Here is a 17,615-nt window from a genome sequence, read left to right on the forward strand (position 1 = left end):
TAGCAGTGCAAGACCTTGGATAGATGGCTGCTAGGAGTGTCTGGCAAGGTGAGCCCAGCACAGGGAGATCCTTGCTCAGCAAAAAATCACATACTCTACATGTGGCCTCCAAGCCTTTCCTTTCTAAGTCTGAAAAGTCTAGGTCGTCTTGGACTGTATGGATGCAGCAGTAACCATGATGGCCTAAAGAGCAGAGACGCTTCTCCATTTGTCCAGACCACATGGGCCTCCCTGATTCCAGTTTCATCTGCACAGGCAGGAGCTTGCAGTCATGACAGGGATCATGTTTTTCGTCCATCCAACAGGCTGAGCGTGTAGACTCAGATTCTAATTGCCTTCAAACAAATACTTCATATGGGTTTTCCTACCATCTGAATGTGTGCAATGACATTCCTACCTGCTACTTTTAGAGTAAAAGAAATAAGGCTGCCCTTGTTCATTCTTCCTCCCTCCCTGCTACCCTCTCCCCTAGGGGACAAGGATGCTCCAGTGAGCAGAGTGGGATCTTCACATCTAGAAAACAAATGACTTGTTCTAGAGTCTCATGTAATAGCACTTCTACAGAGTGTAACCAGCAATAAAAACAAACACAAATGCTTTATTCCTGTGGACTTCCCACAGGGATAAAGAGATCTAGGCCCCTCAGGTGGAATCATGTGAAGGTGGGAAGGGAGATTAAAGATTCAAATGAAAGTCAACACTGTCAGTTCCACCTGCGCTCAGATGATAGAACCTGTGTTACCGAGTCCACGTGCGCTCTGCTTGCTGCATGATGGGCCAATAAATCAGAGACGAGGTATTGAGGCAAGGTATAGGACTTAATTCGCAAAGCTGGCAGACCGAGAAGATGGCCGACTAAAGTCTCAAAACTAAACATCTTATCTTGGTTTGGATGCCAGTTTCTTTTATAGAATAGAGATGGGAGAGGAGATGAGGAAGTAAGGTAAAAAGGCCATAAGATTGGCAAATGTCCCCTGGAATGACCAGCCTTTGGGAGGGGATGTGCTAATTTCTTCCCTCGGGGAGGGGATGTGATAATTTCTTCTTTCTTTTTTTAAAAAATAAATAAATAAATAATTTATTTATTTATTTTCATTCATTCATTCATTTTTGGCTGCATTGGGTCTTTGTTGCTGCACACAGGCTTTCTCTAGTTGCAACGAACAGGGGCTACTCTTTGTTGTGGTGCATGTGCTTCTCATTGCGGTGGCTTCTCTTGTTGTGGAGCATGGGCTCTAGGTGCACGGGCTTCAGTAGTTGTGGCTTGCAGGCTCTAGAGCGCAGGGTCAGTAGTTGTGGCACACGGGCTTAGTTGCTCCGCGGCATGTGAGATCTTCCTGGACCAGGGCTTGAACCCGTGTCTCCTGCATTGGCAGGCAGATTCTTAACCACTGTGCCACCAGGGAAGTCCAATTTCTTCTTTCTTGCAGCCATCCAAAGGTGGACAGGGTCAGGACGTTTCCCTGAACAAGGGCACTTTCGTTTAACATTCAGGCAGAGAGGCAGGGTTCCCTGAGGCAGGCCATTGTGTATAGACAGTATCCTTTTAGTGAACAAAAGCAACGGAAAGCAAAGGTTAAAGTAAAAGAAGCAGATCCAACATGTAGTCAGATTTGGCTCTTCACTGTTATACGTGTCTTATGTCCACTGTACAACCCCAATGTCTGGCACTTAGTAGGTGCTCAATCAGTGCGTGTGTTGATTGATGAAAAACATTGTGCTTTTCTGTCCTGCTAAAGACAGGGGCCCTCTCTAACTCAAAAGGTCCCAGGGGACCAGCAGGGAATCTCAGCCTAGAGGCCAGCAGTGACTAAAGGGACAGGCTGAAAGGGACTCAGGCTACTGAGTGACCAGGTGGCCAGTGGACCCTGAACACATGGGGGGCACTGGGCTGCATGTGGGGATTGAGCTGCCCTGCCTAGGAGAGAGATGGGGCCAAGGGTTCTGGAGAGACATCCCTCATGGGCCCTGCCTGGTGCCAGCACAGGCCTGGTCCCTCTGATACCCCTCTCTGCCAGGGCATGAGCTGGGTTGGCATCTCAGTGGTGATGCCCTGCTGGAACCCCAGGGTGCTCAGGGTGTCCTGGGTGGGAAGGATATGAGGAAGGGGTCAGCTCAGATCAGTGTGGTCTGGAGGGGACAGGAGTTGGTGGACTCTGAGAACTCGTGGTGGTGAGCAGGGGTGGACCAGAGGCAGCCTGGGGACTGAAGGCAGAGCTGGTCCGTGAGCTCCGAGGAGGGCTGGGAGGACACTCAGCCCAGCTGAGAATGAGGAGCTTCTCACGAGACCCACCCCTGCTCTGCGCCGGCTTCCCTGGCTGTGGGAGAGAAACGTCTGCTCAGGAAGGTGCCTCTCCTCCCCAGTGGTGGGGCTCTGTCCTGGAGCTGCAGCTCCAGGCTGTGTCTGCTTGGTGTCCAGGACCCATGGTGTGATCCCCTCCTCTCCGCCATGTAACACTGGGTGAGGAGCCAAGAAGCTCACCCTGAGCCCCAGGACCAGAGAGGTTCATGTTTTCTCCTGATGGTGCTCAGCTTCAGCCCTGGCAGGAGGGCAGGCCCTGAAAGAGAGGTGTGGGTATGCAGGACCTGGGTAACAGCTTTGCATGGGGTTTATAGGAAGAGATGGTGGGAGGGGGAAGAGGTGGAAGCAGAAAACTGCAAAATTTTGTCGTTGGCTTTCGAAACATAGAGTGGGTGCCCATGACGAAGGGTCAATGAGTAAACGAGAAGCCAGCCCTTCCTGCTCAGCTGAGAGACATTTATTCAGCTGCTGATACCCCAAACCCCCCAGTGTGATTCTGGATCAGCTCCAGGGAAGAAGGTCTGGTTCCACAGTCAGCGGCGTTTCATGGTTTTCTTTATCCAGGGCAGGAAACTTGAGACTTTGGTGCAGGCCCGTGGAGGTGACCCATTTTTTTGTCCATAGGAGACAATGCCCTGGGCCACATTGTTACACACCAGAGGGCCTCCGGAGTCCCCCTGAGGACAGAGAAGGGGAAGCACTGAGCCAGGTCTCCTCCTGGTCCTGCCTTCCTGCCGTCCCAAGCCCCCTCTCGGGGGAGGCCACCTTGCATGGCCTCCAGGTAGGAGATCAAAGGGCAGGGCAGGCCCCCGTGGTCCCCTCGGCTGCCAAGCCCTGACCCTGGACATTGTCACTGCTTCACTTCACCAGGTGACAGCACTCTCTCCTCCCCCACGTCTCAGATCCTTTCTCTATCCAGACGCTGTGGGACTGTTGGCTCCAAGCTGCTGTTCAAGGACATGGAAGCAGGTTGGTGGGCTGACACTCATCAGGGAGGATGAGCTCATTAAGCCAGGTGGGTTCCAGTTCTGAGGAGGCACCTGGTTTTAACTACCACACACTCAGGAAGCCCAGTTTTCTAACACCTGTGCCTCAGTGTGTTGCAAATTCCCCCTTTGAAGGAGCACCAGGTTTAGATTCACCATAGGTCTTTTGTAGGCTTGCAGGGGCCCTAGGCACTCCGAGCTCCGGCTGTTCCCCCTTCTCTTCCTGGAGAGAAAGGTCCCAGCTTAGAGGGTGGGGCAGTTCCCACACTGTTTGGGTCCCCTGGTCCCAGATCTTCTGCAAACACGTGTCTCCCCAGAGCCAGGCAAGGTAGGTGGTCATTCTCACCTTAAAGGAAGCTTTGTTTTCCTTTGGGTCCCCCACACACAGCTGAATGGCATTGTTGTAATAATTGTGTAAGTGGGATGCACACTTTTGATCCTTCTGTATGGTCAGCTTTACCTCCTGCAGTGTGTCTGAGTACGTGCCCATAGCGACCTGCCCCCAGCCGGCTACACTGCACGCCTTTCCTGGCTTCACCCCGGCCTTGCCCCTGGGCAGGCTGAGGGGTCTCACGGCTGCAGTCTGCTTGGCCTTTCTCTCCAGCTGATGGGAAGAGACAAGAGAGTCCAGCTCAGCCAGTGGTCCCCGGGCCTGGACATGGCAATGTTGCTGCAGTGTCTTCCCTCTCACCTGAGCCTCAGGGACTGGTCAGGCAGCCAGATGGGAGGGAGGAAAGGGATGCGTGGCAGTGGGAGGGGAAATGATCTGTTTCTAGGAGGGCAGGAGAAGCAAGGAGGTTTACCTTTAGTAACATGATGTCATTGGAGTAGTTCTTAGGATTATAGTCTGGGTGGGGGATGGCTTTTCTCACTGGGATGACCTGCTGGGTCCTCTCCCGATCCTTGATGTTGTGGGCCCCCAGGGTGACTTTGACTGAGCTGCACAGAGAGCAGAGCAGGAGGTGGAGTCACAGGAGATACAGCCCAGGAGCCGTGAAGGGCAGGTGACACCAGGGCAGGGCTGCAGCTGAGGGGAAATGCAGGCAACAGGAGGGCCCCGGGGGCTGAACTGTCTGTGCCCTCTGTTTCTTGGCAGCCAAGGTCGGATTCTGGAGCCATTGGTAAAGGCACAGTGGTTCCCGATTGTCAGCCCCAGGAAAACATGTGAAATTGCATTAGTTTGCATTCTGATACCAAGGCAGGCCCTATCTCTAGTCTCTCTGACTTCAGCAATGCCTCTGGCACTGACCTGCCCCTCCCCCCTGCCCTCTTTCTCACCCTCTCAGGAGCCCTCCCAGCTCATGTGTTCCCAGGAGCCTGGTTGCTTCCAGAGAAAAAGGCAGGGCTCCCTGCCAGGGGTTTTCAGGAGGGTGCAGGCTACTTGCGGCTCCTCACCTTCCCCAGCAGTGAGCGGCTGTCAGCACAAAGTCCTCTCGAATCAGGAACCCACCGCACCTTTTTTGGTCATCCTGGTCCCAGATCTGAAGAAAGGCCATGTAGGGGCGGGAGTGGGGCTTGGCCTCATGGCCCCCGATGATCTCCCCTGAAGGAAAAGACTGTTCTGCTTGTGTGCAACCACTGACTGCACCTGGCAGGCATCGGCTTGATGCTCAGAACTGCTGGGCACTGCAGGTCCAGCCTGGCCTGAGGTTGGGGGTGTGAGGGGCCTCAACATCCTCTTCTAGAAAAGGGAAGAGCAGCAGTCTGGGTCTGTGAGACTGTCTTCCACACATAGTTGGAGGTGAGCATACCTGTCTTAGGTACAACAAGGTCCTAGAGGCTTCTGAACATTCCTCTCCTGACTATGCTTTGTTTCAATGAGTTTCTAAGGGCCCTGTCATCCCGTGATGTCTAGGATAGCCTTGCTTCCCAGTGCTCAGGACTTTAGAGTAGGGATCTAGATGTCATCATAGCCTGTTTCCCAGGGTCTGACATGTAGTAAGTGCCCAATAAGTATTTGTTGGCTACATGAAGGAATGACCACACCCCTGTCCACCCCCCACTGACACACGCACAAAATGGGCCTCTGGAAAGGGGTTGTTGGTAGGGCCAATGCTGGTGGGGTTCTGGAAAGGAGAGAAGTTCTGGTCTGCCCAACAGTGGCTTCATCCTTGAAAGAGGGGAGCCACTAATGGCTTAGGAAGAAAAACAGATTAAAGACCTAAATGTAAGGCCAGAAACAATCAAACTCTTAGAGGAAAACATAGGCAGAACACTCTATGACATAAATCACAGCAAGATCCTTTTTGACCCACCTCCTAGAGAAATGGAAATAAAAACAAAAGTAAACAAATGGGACCTAATGAAACTTAAAATCTTCTACACAGCAAAGGAAACCATAAACAAGACCAAAAGACAGCCCTCAGAATGGGAAAAAGTATTCACAAATAAAGCAACTGACAAAGGATTAATTCCCAAAATTTACAAGCAGCTCATGCAGCTCAATAACAAAAAAACAAACAACCCAATCAAAAAATGGGCAGAAGACCTAAATAGACATTTCTCCAAAGAAGATATACAGATTGCCAACAAACATATGAAAGAATGCTCAACATCATTAATCATTAGAGAAATGCAAATCCAAACTACAATGAGATGTCATCTCACACCGGTCAGAATGGCCATCATCAAAAAATCTAGAAACAATAAATGCTGGAGAGGATGTGGAGAAAAGGGAACCCTCTTGCACTGTTGGTGGGAATGTAAATTGATACAGCCACTATGGAGAACAGTATGGAGGTTCCTTATAAAACTACAAATAGAACTACCATACGACTCAGCAATCCCACTCCTGGGCATATACCCTGAGAAAAACCATAATTCAAATGAGTCATGTACCACAATGTTCATTGCAGCTCTATTTACAATAGCCAGGATACGGAAGCAACCTAAGTGTCCATCAACAGATGAATGGATAAAGAAGATGTGGCACATATATACAATGGAATATTACTCAGCCATAAAAAGAAATGAAATTGAGTTATTTGTAGTGAGGTGGATGGACCTAGAGTGTGTCATACAGAGTGAAGTTAGTCAGAAAGAGAAAAACAAATACCGTATGCTAACACATATATATGGAATCTAAGAAAAAAAAAAAGGTCATGAAGAAACTAGGGGTAAGACGGGAATAAAGACACAGACCTACTAGAGGATGGACTTGAGGATATGGGGAGGGGTAAGGGTAAGCTGTGACAAAGCGAGAGAGTGGCATGGACATATATATACTACCAAACATAAAATAGATAGCTAGTGGGAAGCAGCCGCATAGCACAGGGAGATCAGCTCGGTGCTTTGTGACCACCTAGAGGGTTGGGATAGGGAGGGTGGGAGGGAGGGAGACACAAGAGGGAAGAGATATGAGAACATATGTATATGTATAACTGATCCACTTTGTTATAAAGCAGAAACTAACACACCATTGTAAAGCAATTATACTCCAATAAAGATATTTTTTAAAAAAAGAAAAGAAAAGAAAAGCAGAGGTGAGGAAGGACTGAGGAGCCTGGGGACTGAGCAAAGGCAACAGCACCAACTCCGAGGTCTGCTGAGCAGTTGCTGAGGGAGCACCTGTCTCATCCTAGATGCAGAAGCCAGACCCACTCTGCCCTCTTCAGGGGAATTGATTATTTTCTCTTTTCCAGTTTCCGACCCTCTGCCATCACTTCTAGGAAAGTTCGACTTTCCACACAGCAAAGGTAGGGCTGGAGGAGGGGATAGTACCCACTGGCTTTTCTTGAGAACAACCTTTTCTCTGTCACTCCTGCTGGTGGAGTATCCAGTGTCATACTTGGGGGTATGAGGTGGGACGGGAGCTGGTGTTCAGAATGTTCCCAGTGGATAGATGGATCAGGGATGTGCAGAAGGGGCAGGTGATCGGTGCCAACTGGGGTAAGAGGTTGGTCCTCCGAGGGTGGGAATGGTCACTCACCTGCCTTTGCCCTGGGGGGCAGTAAAAAGGCCAACAGGAGCAGGAACAGGAGTGGCTGCATCTTCCCAGGAAGGCTGCCCAAGTCGGAGCTGCTGGTGCTTCCTCCTTGCTCTCTTTTTAGCCCCCCAGGAGAGGAAGGAGGTGCAAGTGGGCTCAGTGACCTCTTGTTCCCCTCTGGTTTTGTGATGCTTCATCCTAGAAGGCTTTCTATGAAAGCTGCCTCGCCCCCACTCCGTCTAACTGACAACGTTCTCTGGGTGATTGTGTGAGAAACATGTAGTGACCACATGGGTACCCACAGATGATGACTCAGAGCAGACCACTTGTTCCCGCCTAGAGCAGGAACCCAAGAATATAGGACGGGGACTGTAGGATGTGGTATCGACCAGTAAAGGTCCTGGAGCCCAGAAACCTGAATCTTCAGTGGTTGAACCACCAAGGCCTCATTTCCATGTTGCTAAGTCCACAGGATGATTTCTTTAGCAGATGTGAGTTTAGGTTCTTCTCTATGCTATGACCAAACATAGTGCACATGTGTCTCTTTCCCTTAGAGAGCTGACTGTCTAGTGGAAGAGAAAGAAACATCTGTGACCAGAGTGCAACTCGGGAAGGGCTGTGGTTGAGGGATGCACAGGACAATAACAGAGCATGGCCACCATGTACTAAATCTATATAGGCACCCATTCATCATCTTAGCTTCCTTTCTAGGGGACTATTAACATCTTTTTTTTTTAATTGTAAGTGCTCAGAGTGATAGAGTCCATCTCTCTTGTTAATATTTGGAAACAAACGTTCTGCACTTGGCATTTATTGGCCTAAATTCATGAATCACTCTGACCCTAGAAATTGAATCCAGGGATGATTTAAGCCTAAGTCATTCCTACTTTGGATAGGCTGGGGTCAGTTTCACCCAAACCACATGAACTGAGACAGAGAAAAGGCTGGTTCGCCAAAGGAAGTTCAAATTACAAAATTGCCTATACCATGTGAAGTAGGAAAGCATGCTGGCTGACCAAAGACCAATAATTGTCCTTTTAGTATTCTCTGTGCTGTGTGCAGAAAACCACACTTCTGATACAGCAGGCCTGGCACATTATAGGATGACATTGGCTGAACAAACTCTGCTAATGATCTTGCTAAAACGGAAATGAAGGACCATTCTTTCTAAATAGCCCAAGCCCAGTTCTGTTCAAGAACAACAAAGAATCTCTCAGTGATTAGACTCTGGTGATTTAAGGTTCCATCTTTACATTTCTGTACTTTACAGTTTTTCTATGTGGAATATTATGCATCAAAAGACATAATTCCAGGGTAAATATCCTCCTTATCAAAACAAGTACATTTATCAAGCCTCTCTTTTTTGAACTTAGCTTGCTCAGTAGTAGAAATTTTAAAAATAAAATTAGTTTTTTTATCTTAGTGGTAGTATATGTTATTAAGAAAATTTGAGGGACTTCCATGGTGGCACAGTGGTTAAGAATCCGCCTGCCAATGCAGGGGACACGGGTTCGAGCCCTGGTCTGGGAAGATCCCACATGCTGCGGAGCAAACAAGCACGTGCGCCACAACTACTGAGACTGCACTATACAGCCTGCGAGCCACAAATCCTGAGCCCATATGATGCAACTATTGAAACCCGTGTGCCTAGAGCCTATGCTCCGCAACAGAGAACCCACCACAATGAGAAGCCCATGCACTACAACAAAGAGTAGCCCCAGCTCGTCACAACTACAGAAAGCCCACGCACACAGACTGGCTGAATGGATACAAAAACAAGACCCATATATATGCTGTCTACAAGAGACCCACTTCAGACCTAGAGACACATACAGACTGAAAGTGAGGGGATGGAAAAAGATATTCCATGCAAATGGAAACCAAAAGAAAGCTGGAGTAGCAATTCTCATATCAGACAAAATAGACTTTAAAATAAAGACTATTACAAGAGACAAAGAAGGACACTACATAATGATCAAGGGATCAATCCAAGAAGAAGATATAACAATTGTAAATTTTTATGCACCCAACATAGGAGCACCTCAAAACATACGGCAAGTGCTAGCAGCCATATAAGGAGAAATTGACAGTAATACAATCATAGTAGGGGACTTTAACACCCCACTCTCATCAATGGACAGATCATCCAAAATGAAAATAAATAAGGAAATGCAAGCTTTAAATGATACATTAAACAAGATGGACTTAATTGATATTTACAGGACATTCAATCCAAAAACAACAGAATACACTTTCTTCTGAAGTGCTCATGGAACATTCTCTAGGACAGATCATATCTTGGGTCACAAATCAAGCCTTGGTAAATTTAAGAAAATTGAAATCATATCAAGTATCTTTTCCAACCACAATGCTATGAGATTAGATATCAGTTACAGGAAAAAATCTGGAAAAAAATACAGACCCATGGAGGCTAAACAATACACTACTAAATAACCAAGAGGTCACTGAAGAAATCAAAAAGGAAATAAAAAAGAACCTAGAAACAAATGACAATGAAAACACGACACCTCAAAACCTGTAGGATGCAGCAAAAGCGATTCTAAGAGGGAAGTTTATAGCAATACAATCCTACCTCAAGAAACAAGAAACAACTCAAATAAACAACCTAACCTTACACATAAAGCAATTAGAGAAAGAAGAACAAAAAAACCCCACAGTTAGCAGAAGGAAAGAAATCATAAAGATCAAATCAGAAATAAATGAAAAAGAAATGAAGTAAACAATAGCAAAGATCAATAAAACTAAAACCTGGTTCTTTGAGAAGATAAACAAAATTGATAAAACATTAGCCAGACCAATCAGGAAAAAAAGGGAGAAGACTCAAATCAATAGAATTAGAAATGATAAAGGAGAAGTAACAATGGACACTGCAGAAATACATAGGATCATGAGAAATTACTACAAGCAACTATATGCTAATAAAATGGACAACCTGGAAGAAATGGACAAATTCTTAGAAAAGCAGAACCTTTCAAGACAGAACCAGGAAGAAATAGAAAATATAAACAGACCAATCACAAGCACTGAAATTGAAACTGCCATTAAAAATCTTCCAACAAACAAAAGCCCAGGACCAGATGGCTTCACAGGCGAATTCTTTCAAACATTTAGAGAAGAGTTAACACCCATCCTTCTCAAACTCTTCCAAAAAGTTGCAGAGGAAGGAACCCTCCCAAACTCATTCTATGAGGCCACCATCACCCTGATACCAAAACCAGACAAAGATGTCACAGAGAAAGAAAACTACAGCCAATATTACTGATGAACATAGATGCAAAATCCTCAACAAAATACTAGCACACAGAATCCAACAGCATATGAAAAGGATCATACACCATGATCAAGTGAGGTTTATCTCAGGAATGCAACGATTCTTCAATATATGCAAATCAATCAATGTGATAAACCATGTTAACAAATTGAAGGAGAAAAACCATATGATCATCTCAATAGATACAGAAAGAGCTTTGACAAAATTCAACACCAATTTATGATTAAAACCCTCCAGAAAGTAGACACAGAGTGAACTTACCTCAACATAATAAAGGCCATATATGACAAACCCACAGCCAACATTGTTCTCAATGGTGAAAAACAAACCATTTCCTCTAAGATCAGGAACAAGACAAGGTTGTCCACTCTCACCACTATTATTCAACATAGTTTTGGAAGTTTTAACCACAGCAATCAGAGAAGAAAAAGAAATTAAGGGAATCCAAATCAGAAAAGAAGTAAAGGTGTCACTGTTTTCAGATGACCTGATACTATACGTAGAAAACCCTAAAGATGCTACCAGAAAACTACTAGAGCTAATCAATGAAGTTGGTAAAGTAGCAGGATACAAAATTAATGCACAGAAATCTCTTGCATTCCTATACACTAATGATGAAAAATCTGAAAGGGAAATTAAGGAAACTTCTCATTTACCATTGCAGCAAAAAGAATAAAATACCTAGGAATAAACTTACCTAAGGAGACAAAAGACCTGCATGCAGAAAACTATAAGACACTGATGAAAGAAATTAAAGATGATACAAATAGATGGAGAGATATACCATGTTTTTGGATTGGAAGGATCAACATTGTGAAAATGACTATACTACCCAAAGCAATCTACAGATTCAAAGCAATCCCTATCAAACTACCAATGGCATTTCCCACAGAACAAGAACAGAAAATTTCACAATTTGTATGGAAACACAAAAGACCTCAAAAGCCTAAGCAATCTTAAGAAAGAAAAACAGACCTGGAGGAGTCAGGCTCCTGGACTTCAGACTATACTACAAAGCTACAGTCATCAAGACAGTATGGTAGTGGCACAAAAACAGAAATATAGATCAATGGAACAGGATAGAAAGCCCAGAGATAAACCCACGCACATATGGCCACCTTATTTTTGATAAAGGAAACAAGAATACACAATGGAGGAAAGACAGCCTCTTCAATAAGTGGTGCTGGGAAAACTGGACAGCTACATGTAAAAGAATGAAATTAGAACACTCCCTAACACCATACACAAAAATAAACTCAAAATGGATTAAAGACCTAAATGTAAGGCCAGACACGTAGAACTCTTAGAGGAAAACATAGGCAAAACACACTATGACATAAATCACAGCAAGATCCTTTTTGACCCACCTTCTAGAGACATGGAAATAAAAACAAAAATAAGTAAATGGGACCTAATGAAACTTAAAAGCATTTGCACAGCAAAGGAAAATGTAAACAAGATGAAAGGACAACCCTCAGAATGGGAAAAAATATTTGCAAATGAAGCAACAGACAAAGGATTAATCTCCAAAATTTACAAGCAGCTCATGCAGCTCAATATCAAAAAAACAAACAACCCAATCCAAAATTGGGCAGAAGACCTAAAAAGACATTTCTCGAAAGAAGATGTACAGACTGCCAACAAACACATGAAAGGATGCTCAGCATCACTAATCATTAGAGAAATGCAAATCAAAACTACAATGAGGTATCACCTCATACCAGTCAGAATGGCCATCATCAAAAAATCTACAAACAATAAATGCTGGAGAGGATGCAGAGAAAAGGGGACCCTCTTGCACTGTTGGTGGGAATGTAAATTGATATAACCACTATGGGGAACAGTATGGTGGTTCATTAAAAAACTAAAAATAGAGCTACCATACAACCCAACAATCCCACTGCTGGCCATATACCCTGAGAAAATCATAATTCAAAAAGAGTCATGTACCACAATGTTCATTGCAGCTCTATTTACAATAGCCAGGATACGGAAGCAACCTAAGTGTCCATCGACAGAGGAATGGATAAAGAAGATGTGGCACATATATACAATGGAATACTACTCAGCTATAAAAAGAAATGAAATTGAGTTATTTGTAGTGAGGTGGATGGACCTAGAGTCTGTCATACAGAATTAAGGAAGTCAGAAAGAGAAAAACGAATACTGTATGCTAACACATATATATGGAATCTAAAAAAAAGGAAAGAAAAATTGCTCTGAAGAACCTAGGGGCAGGACAGGAATAAAGATGCAGAAGTAGAGAATGGACTTGAGCACACAGGGAGTGGGACGGGTAAGCTGGGATGAAGTGAGAGAGTGGCATGGACATATATACACTACCAAATATAAAATAGATAGCTAGTGGGAAGCAGCTGCATAGCACAGGGGGATCAGCTCGGTGCTTTGTGACCACTTAGAGGGGTGGGATAGGGAAGGTGGAAGGGAGACGCAAGAGGGAGGGGATATGGGGACATATGTATACATATAGCTGATTCACTTTGTTATACAGCAGAAACTGACACAACATTGTAAAAAAATTATACTCCAATAAAGATATTTAAAAAAATAAAATACTTGGGATCATATTACATATTCAATGTAATTTTCTTTTATCCTCACTAAATCCTGCAACGTAAGCATTTCCCCCACATTCCTAAATATCTATTAGTCAATATCACCATAGTCTCTCTTCTCTAATTATTAAAAATTTTAACATGTAATTAATTTCTAAAATTGTTGGAAAATTAAAAAAATAATTTAAGCAGAAAGAAAATAATTAAAAATACCTGATTTCCCATCACTTATTGATAATCATCTTTAATGTCTTGAAGTGTGATCTAACATTTTTTCTCATGTATATCTGCATTTTTAAAAATCATAAGGGGATTATGTTAAATACAAGGCTGTGACCCTTTATTAGAATTGAGGTGAAATTCACATAACCTACAATTAACTATTTTAAATACAATTTAGTGGCATTAAGTGCATTCCAAGTGTTGTGCAACCACCTGCTCTCTCTAGTTTGAAAACTTTTTCATAACCCCAGAAGAACATCCCATCCACATGGGTTGACTACTTGGTCATGGTGTATAATCCTTTTAGTGTGCTGTTGAATTCAATTTGATAGTATCTTGTTGAGGATTTTTGCATCTCTTTTCATAAGGGATATTGGTCTGTAATTTTCTTTTCTTTTGGTATCTTTGGTCTTGGTATCTGGGCGATCCTGGCCTTATACAATGTGTTAGGAAAAGTTCCCTCCTCTAATTTTTTGGAACAAGTCTGGGTAAGATTGGTGTTAATTCTTCTTTAAATGTTTTGTAGAATTCACTGGTGTAGAAATCTGGTCCTGGGATTTTCTTTGTTGGCAGGTTTTTGTGTGTGTGTGTGTGTGTGTGTGTTGGCAGGTTTTTGTTTATTGATTCAATCTCTTTACTTGTCATAAGTCTGCTTAGATTTCTTATTTCTTCTTGAGTCAGTTTTGGTAGTTTCTGTGTTTCCAGGAATTTGTTCATTTCATCTTGATTATCTAATTTGTTGGTGTAGAAATATTGATAGCATTCTCTAATAATCCTTTTAATTTCTCTGAGGTTGGTAGTAATGTCCTCTTCTTTCATTTCTGATTTTCATAATATGAATCTTCTTTTTTTGTTGTTGTTGGTCTAGCTAAAAGTTTGTCAAATTTGTTGATCTTTTCAAAGAACAAACTTTTGTTGATCCTTTCTATTTTGATTATTTTGCTCTAATCTTTATTATTTCCTTCCTTTTGCTGGCTTGGGGTTTTTTAATCTATTTTTAGTTTTGTTAGGCTTAAATTTGTGTTGTTGATTAGAAATCTTTCTTCTTCTTTAATGTAGTCATTTATAGCTATATATTTTCCTCTGAGCATTGTTTTTACTGCATCTTATACATTTTATATGTTGTGTTTTCATATTCACTTGTCTCAAAGTACTTTCTAATTTCTCTTGCAATTTTTTCTTCGACCCACTGGTTACTTAAGATTGTGTTTTTTAATTTCCATGTATTTCCATGTTTGTGAATTTTCCAGTTTTCCTTCTGTTATTGATTTCTAGCTTCATTTCATTGTAGTTGAAGAAGATAATTTGTATTATTTTAATCTTTTAAAATGCATTGAGAAATGTTTTATGGCCTAACCTATGGTGTATCCTAGAGAATTCTTTGTATGCACTTGAGAAGTACGTGTAGCATACTGCTGTCAGAGTGTTTTGTATGTCTGTTTGTTCTAATTGGTTTATAGATGTTCTATCTACTATTGAAAGTAAGGTATTGAAGTCTCCAACTATTTTTATAAAACTGTCTATTTCTCCCAATTATCTCAATGTTTTCTTCATATATTTTGGAGTTCTGGTGTTTGGTGTATTATGTATTCTTGATGAATTGACCTTTTGTCAATATATAATGTCCTTTGTCTCTTTTAACAATTTTTCACTTAAAATCTATTTTACCTGGTATTGATATAACCACTCCAGTTTCCTCTGGGTTACTATTTGTATAGAATATCTTTTTCTATTTTTTCATTTCCAATATTTTTGTCTTTGTATTTAAAGGGAGTCTCTTGAAAGCTGCATAGGCTTGAATCATATTTTTAAATTTATTCTTCCAATTTCTATCTTTTAATTGGTTAGTTAATCCACTTAAAATTAAAATGATTACTGATAGTGATAGGCTTACTTCTGCCATTTTGCTGTTCGGTTTTTATATATTTTCTGTTGCTCAATTCCTCCAATATCACCTTCTTTTTTGTTTGATTGCTTTTTTTTTCTACTGTACTATTTTAAATACCTCTTCATTTCCATTTCTGTATATTTTAAAGTTACTTTTTAATGGTTACTGTATTTAATGCCCTAAATTTATACCAATATAGTTTGAATATATATCAATTTAGCCTCAGCAACATACATTAACTCTGCTCCTATTCAGCTCCATCTCCATCTTGTTATTGACACAAATTATATCTTTTTACATGTGTGTCCATTACATAGGTTATAATTTCTTTTTATGCATTTGTCTTTTAAATCCTACAAGAAACAAAAAGAAGTTACAAACCTAAAATACAATACTACTAGCTTTTGTAATTATCTATGTGGTTATTTTTACCAGAGGTCTTTTTTCTTCATTTGGCTTCAAGTTGCCATCTCTTGTCCTTAGGTTTCAACTTGAAGGACCCTTCTTTATCATTTCTTGTAGGGCAGGTCTACAGGGCAGGAATTAATGATTAATTCCCGAAGTTTTTGTTTATCTGAGAACATTTTATTTCTCCATTTTTGAAGGGCAGTTTTGCCAATATAGAATTCTTGGTTGACAGTTTTTTGTTTTTTCTTTCAGCACTTTAAATATATCATCCCACTGCCTCTATGGTTGCTGATGAGAAATTGACCATTAATCTCATTGAAAATCACTTGTCCATGATGATTCACTTCTGTCTCGTTGCTTTCTAGATTTTCTCTTTGTTTTTGGCTCTTGACAGTTTGGTTGTAGTGTGTCTCAGTGTGGATCTCTAAGATTATCCTGCTTCGAGTTGTTGAGCTTCTTTGATACACATATTCCTGTGTTTCATCAAATTTGGGATATTTTTGGCCATTACTTCTTCAGGTATTTTTTCTGACTCTTCTTTCTTCTCCTTCTATGACTCCCATAATGCATATGTTGATACTTTTGATATCGTCTCATAGATCCCTTAGGCTCTGTTCATTTTTCTTCATTATTTTTTCCTTTCTGCTCTTCATACTGGGTTATTTTATTTTCCCTGCAAGTTCATTGCTTTTTTCTTCTGCCTGGTCAGATCTACTTTTTTTTTTTTTTTGCTGTACGCGGGCCTCTCACTGTTGTGGCCTCTCCCGTTGCGGAGCACAGGCTCCGGACGCGCAGGCTCAGTGGCCATGGCTCACGGGCCCAGCCGCTCCGCGGCATGTGGGATCTTCCCGGACTGGGGCATGAACCTGTGTCCCCTGCATCAGCAGGCGGACTCTCAACCACTGCACCACCAGGGAAGCCCCAGATCTACTTTTGAAATTATCTATTGAATTTTACATTTCAGTTGTTGTACTTTTCAGTTCCAGAATTATAATTTCTATCTCTTTATGACATTCTCTATATTCTCATATATTGTTCCTGATTTGCTTTACTTCCCTTCATGGTCTCTTTCAGCTCTTTGAGTATTTTTAAGACAGTCAATTGAAAATCTGTGTCTGGTGTAAACAATGTCCAGGTTTCCTCAAAAATGTTTTCTGTCAAGTTCTTTTTTTCCATCTGTGAATGGACCATAATTTCTTGTTCCTTTGTATTTGCATATTTTCATTGAAAACAGGATATTTTGAATACAATACTGTACTCTAGGAATTGCACTGTCCCCATCCCCCAGGGATTGCTTGTATTGTTTGTTGAGTGATACAGTCATCCATTTGTCTAGTGACTTTTCCAAACTATTTTTGCAAGGACTATATTCCTTGTTTGTGTGGTCACTGAAGTCTCCGTTACCTTATCTCTGTCTAATTGTCCCTGGGAAGACTGGCTTAATCTCTGTAAGTACAGAGATCAGGGAAATGTTTCAGAATATTTTTCGTGGCTTTCGGTGTTGTCTGAAGACTAAAGTGACAGATCCATCAGACAAGATGAGGAGTGACAGAGTCAGCAGAGCACAGCTCTATGGAACATTTATTTGCTCTGTGTCTATGGTGTGTGTGTGTCATTTCTGTTGTCTTTAAGCTGGAGAATTTCAGGGCTTTGTGTCCATCCCTGCCCAGGTGACTCATCTCTGAATTGCTAGAGGTCCCACAATTTCACTAACTACTCCCTTGCTTTAGTAGCAGCTTCTCATACAGGAAGGAGATGTTACAGGAGGACATGGAACTTCAGAGTCTCAGGTCCTGCCCTTTCCTGCCACCCTCATTTCTGTCCCCCTCCCTATTTGGATTGATTATTCAAGAGTTGAGTTGAGGTCCTGAATATAAGCATGTTGACATGATATGCTGATTAGGCTGAAGAGGGAGGATGTAGGGAGTTTGGGAAAATTTTTATTTAAACTTCAATGGCTAGTCAAATGGCCAAGGCTGTGTAGAAAGTCCTCCCAAATCCAGAAACAGTAACACA

At 42.4% G+C, this 17,615-nt stretch overlaps 1 protein-coding gene across 2 annotated transcripts; it reads right to left on the minus strand.

Annotated features, from left to right (window-relative positions):
• Positions 1–2,811: 2,811 nt before the first annotated feature.
• LOC309802758 (granzyme B-like) lies at positions 2,812–7,301 on the minus strand. 2 transcript variants are annotated; one of them, XM_082618579.1, is made up of 5 exons: positions 7,217–7,301; positions 4,684–4,831; positions 4,092–4,227; positions 3,635–3,892; positions 2,812–2,979 (listed from the first exon to the last, which is right to left on the minus strand). In XM_082618579.1, the coding sequence occupies exons 1-5, from the start codon at positions 7,275–7,277 to the stop codon at positions 2,836–2,838; spliced, it is 747 nt and encodes a 248-aa protein (XP_082474705.1). In that variant the 5' UTR covers positions 7,278–7,301; the 3' UTR covers positions 2,812–2,835. The 2 variants fall into 2 exon arrangements, with proteins under 2 accessions (XP_082474705.1, XP_082474704.1); XM_082618578.1 differs by lacking the exons at positions 2,812–2,979; positions 7,217–7,301 and adding an exon at positions 3,228–3,511 and having other exon boundaries at positions 4,684–4,804.
• Positions 7,302–17,615: the final 10,314 nt, after the last annotated feature.

Source organism: Mesoplodon mirus, assembly GCF_964341445.2.
Source record: "Mesoplodon mirus genome assembly, chromosome: 4".
In the NCBI taxonomy this organism is placed as follows: domain Eukaryota; kingdom Metazoa; phylum Chordata; class Mammalia; order Artiodactyla; family Ziphiidae; genus Mesoplodon; species Mesoplodon mirus.

What these genes read in the sequence shown, in the direction of transcription:
- LOC309802758 (XM_082618579.1), bottom strand. Translation starts at nt 7,277, where the DNA reads ATGCAGCCACTCCTGTTCCTGCTCCTGTTGGCCTTTTTACTGCCCCCC. An exon ending in ATGACATCATGTTACTAAAG is followed by an intron (nt 3,893 to 4,091) that starts GTAAACCTCCTT and finishes TCTTCCCATCAG; the next exon opens with CTGGAGAGAAAGGCCAAGCA. An exon ending in AAAACAAAGCTTCCTTTAAG is followed by an intron (nt 2,980 to 3,634) that starts GTGAGAATGACC and finishes CTCTGTCCTCAG; the next exon opens with GGGGACTCCGGAGGCCCTCT.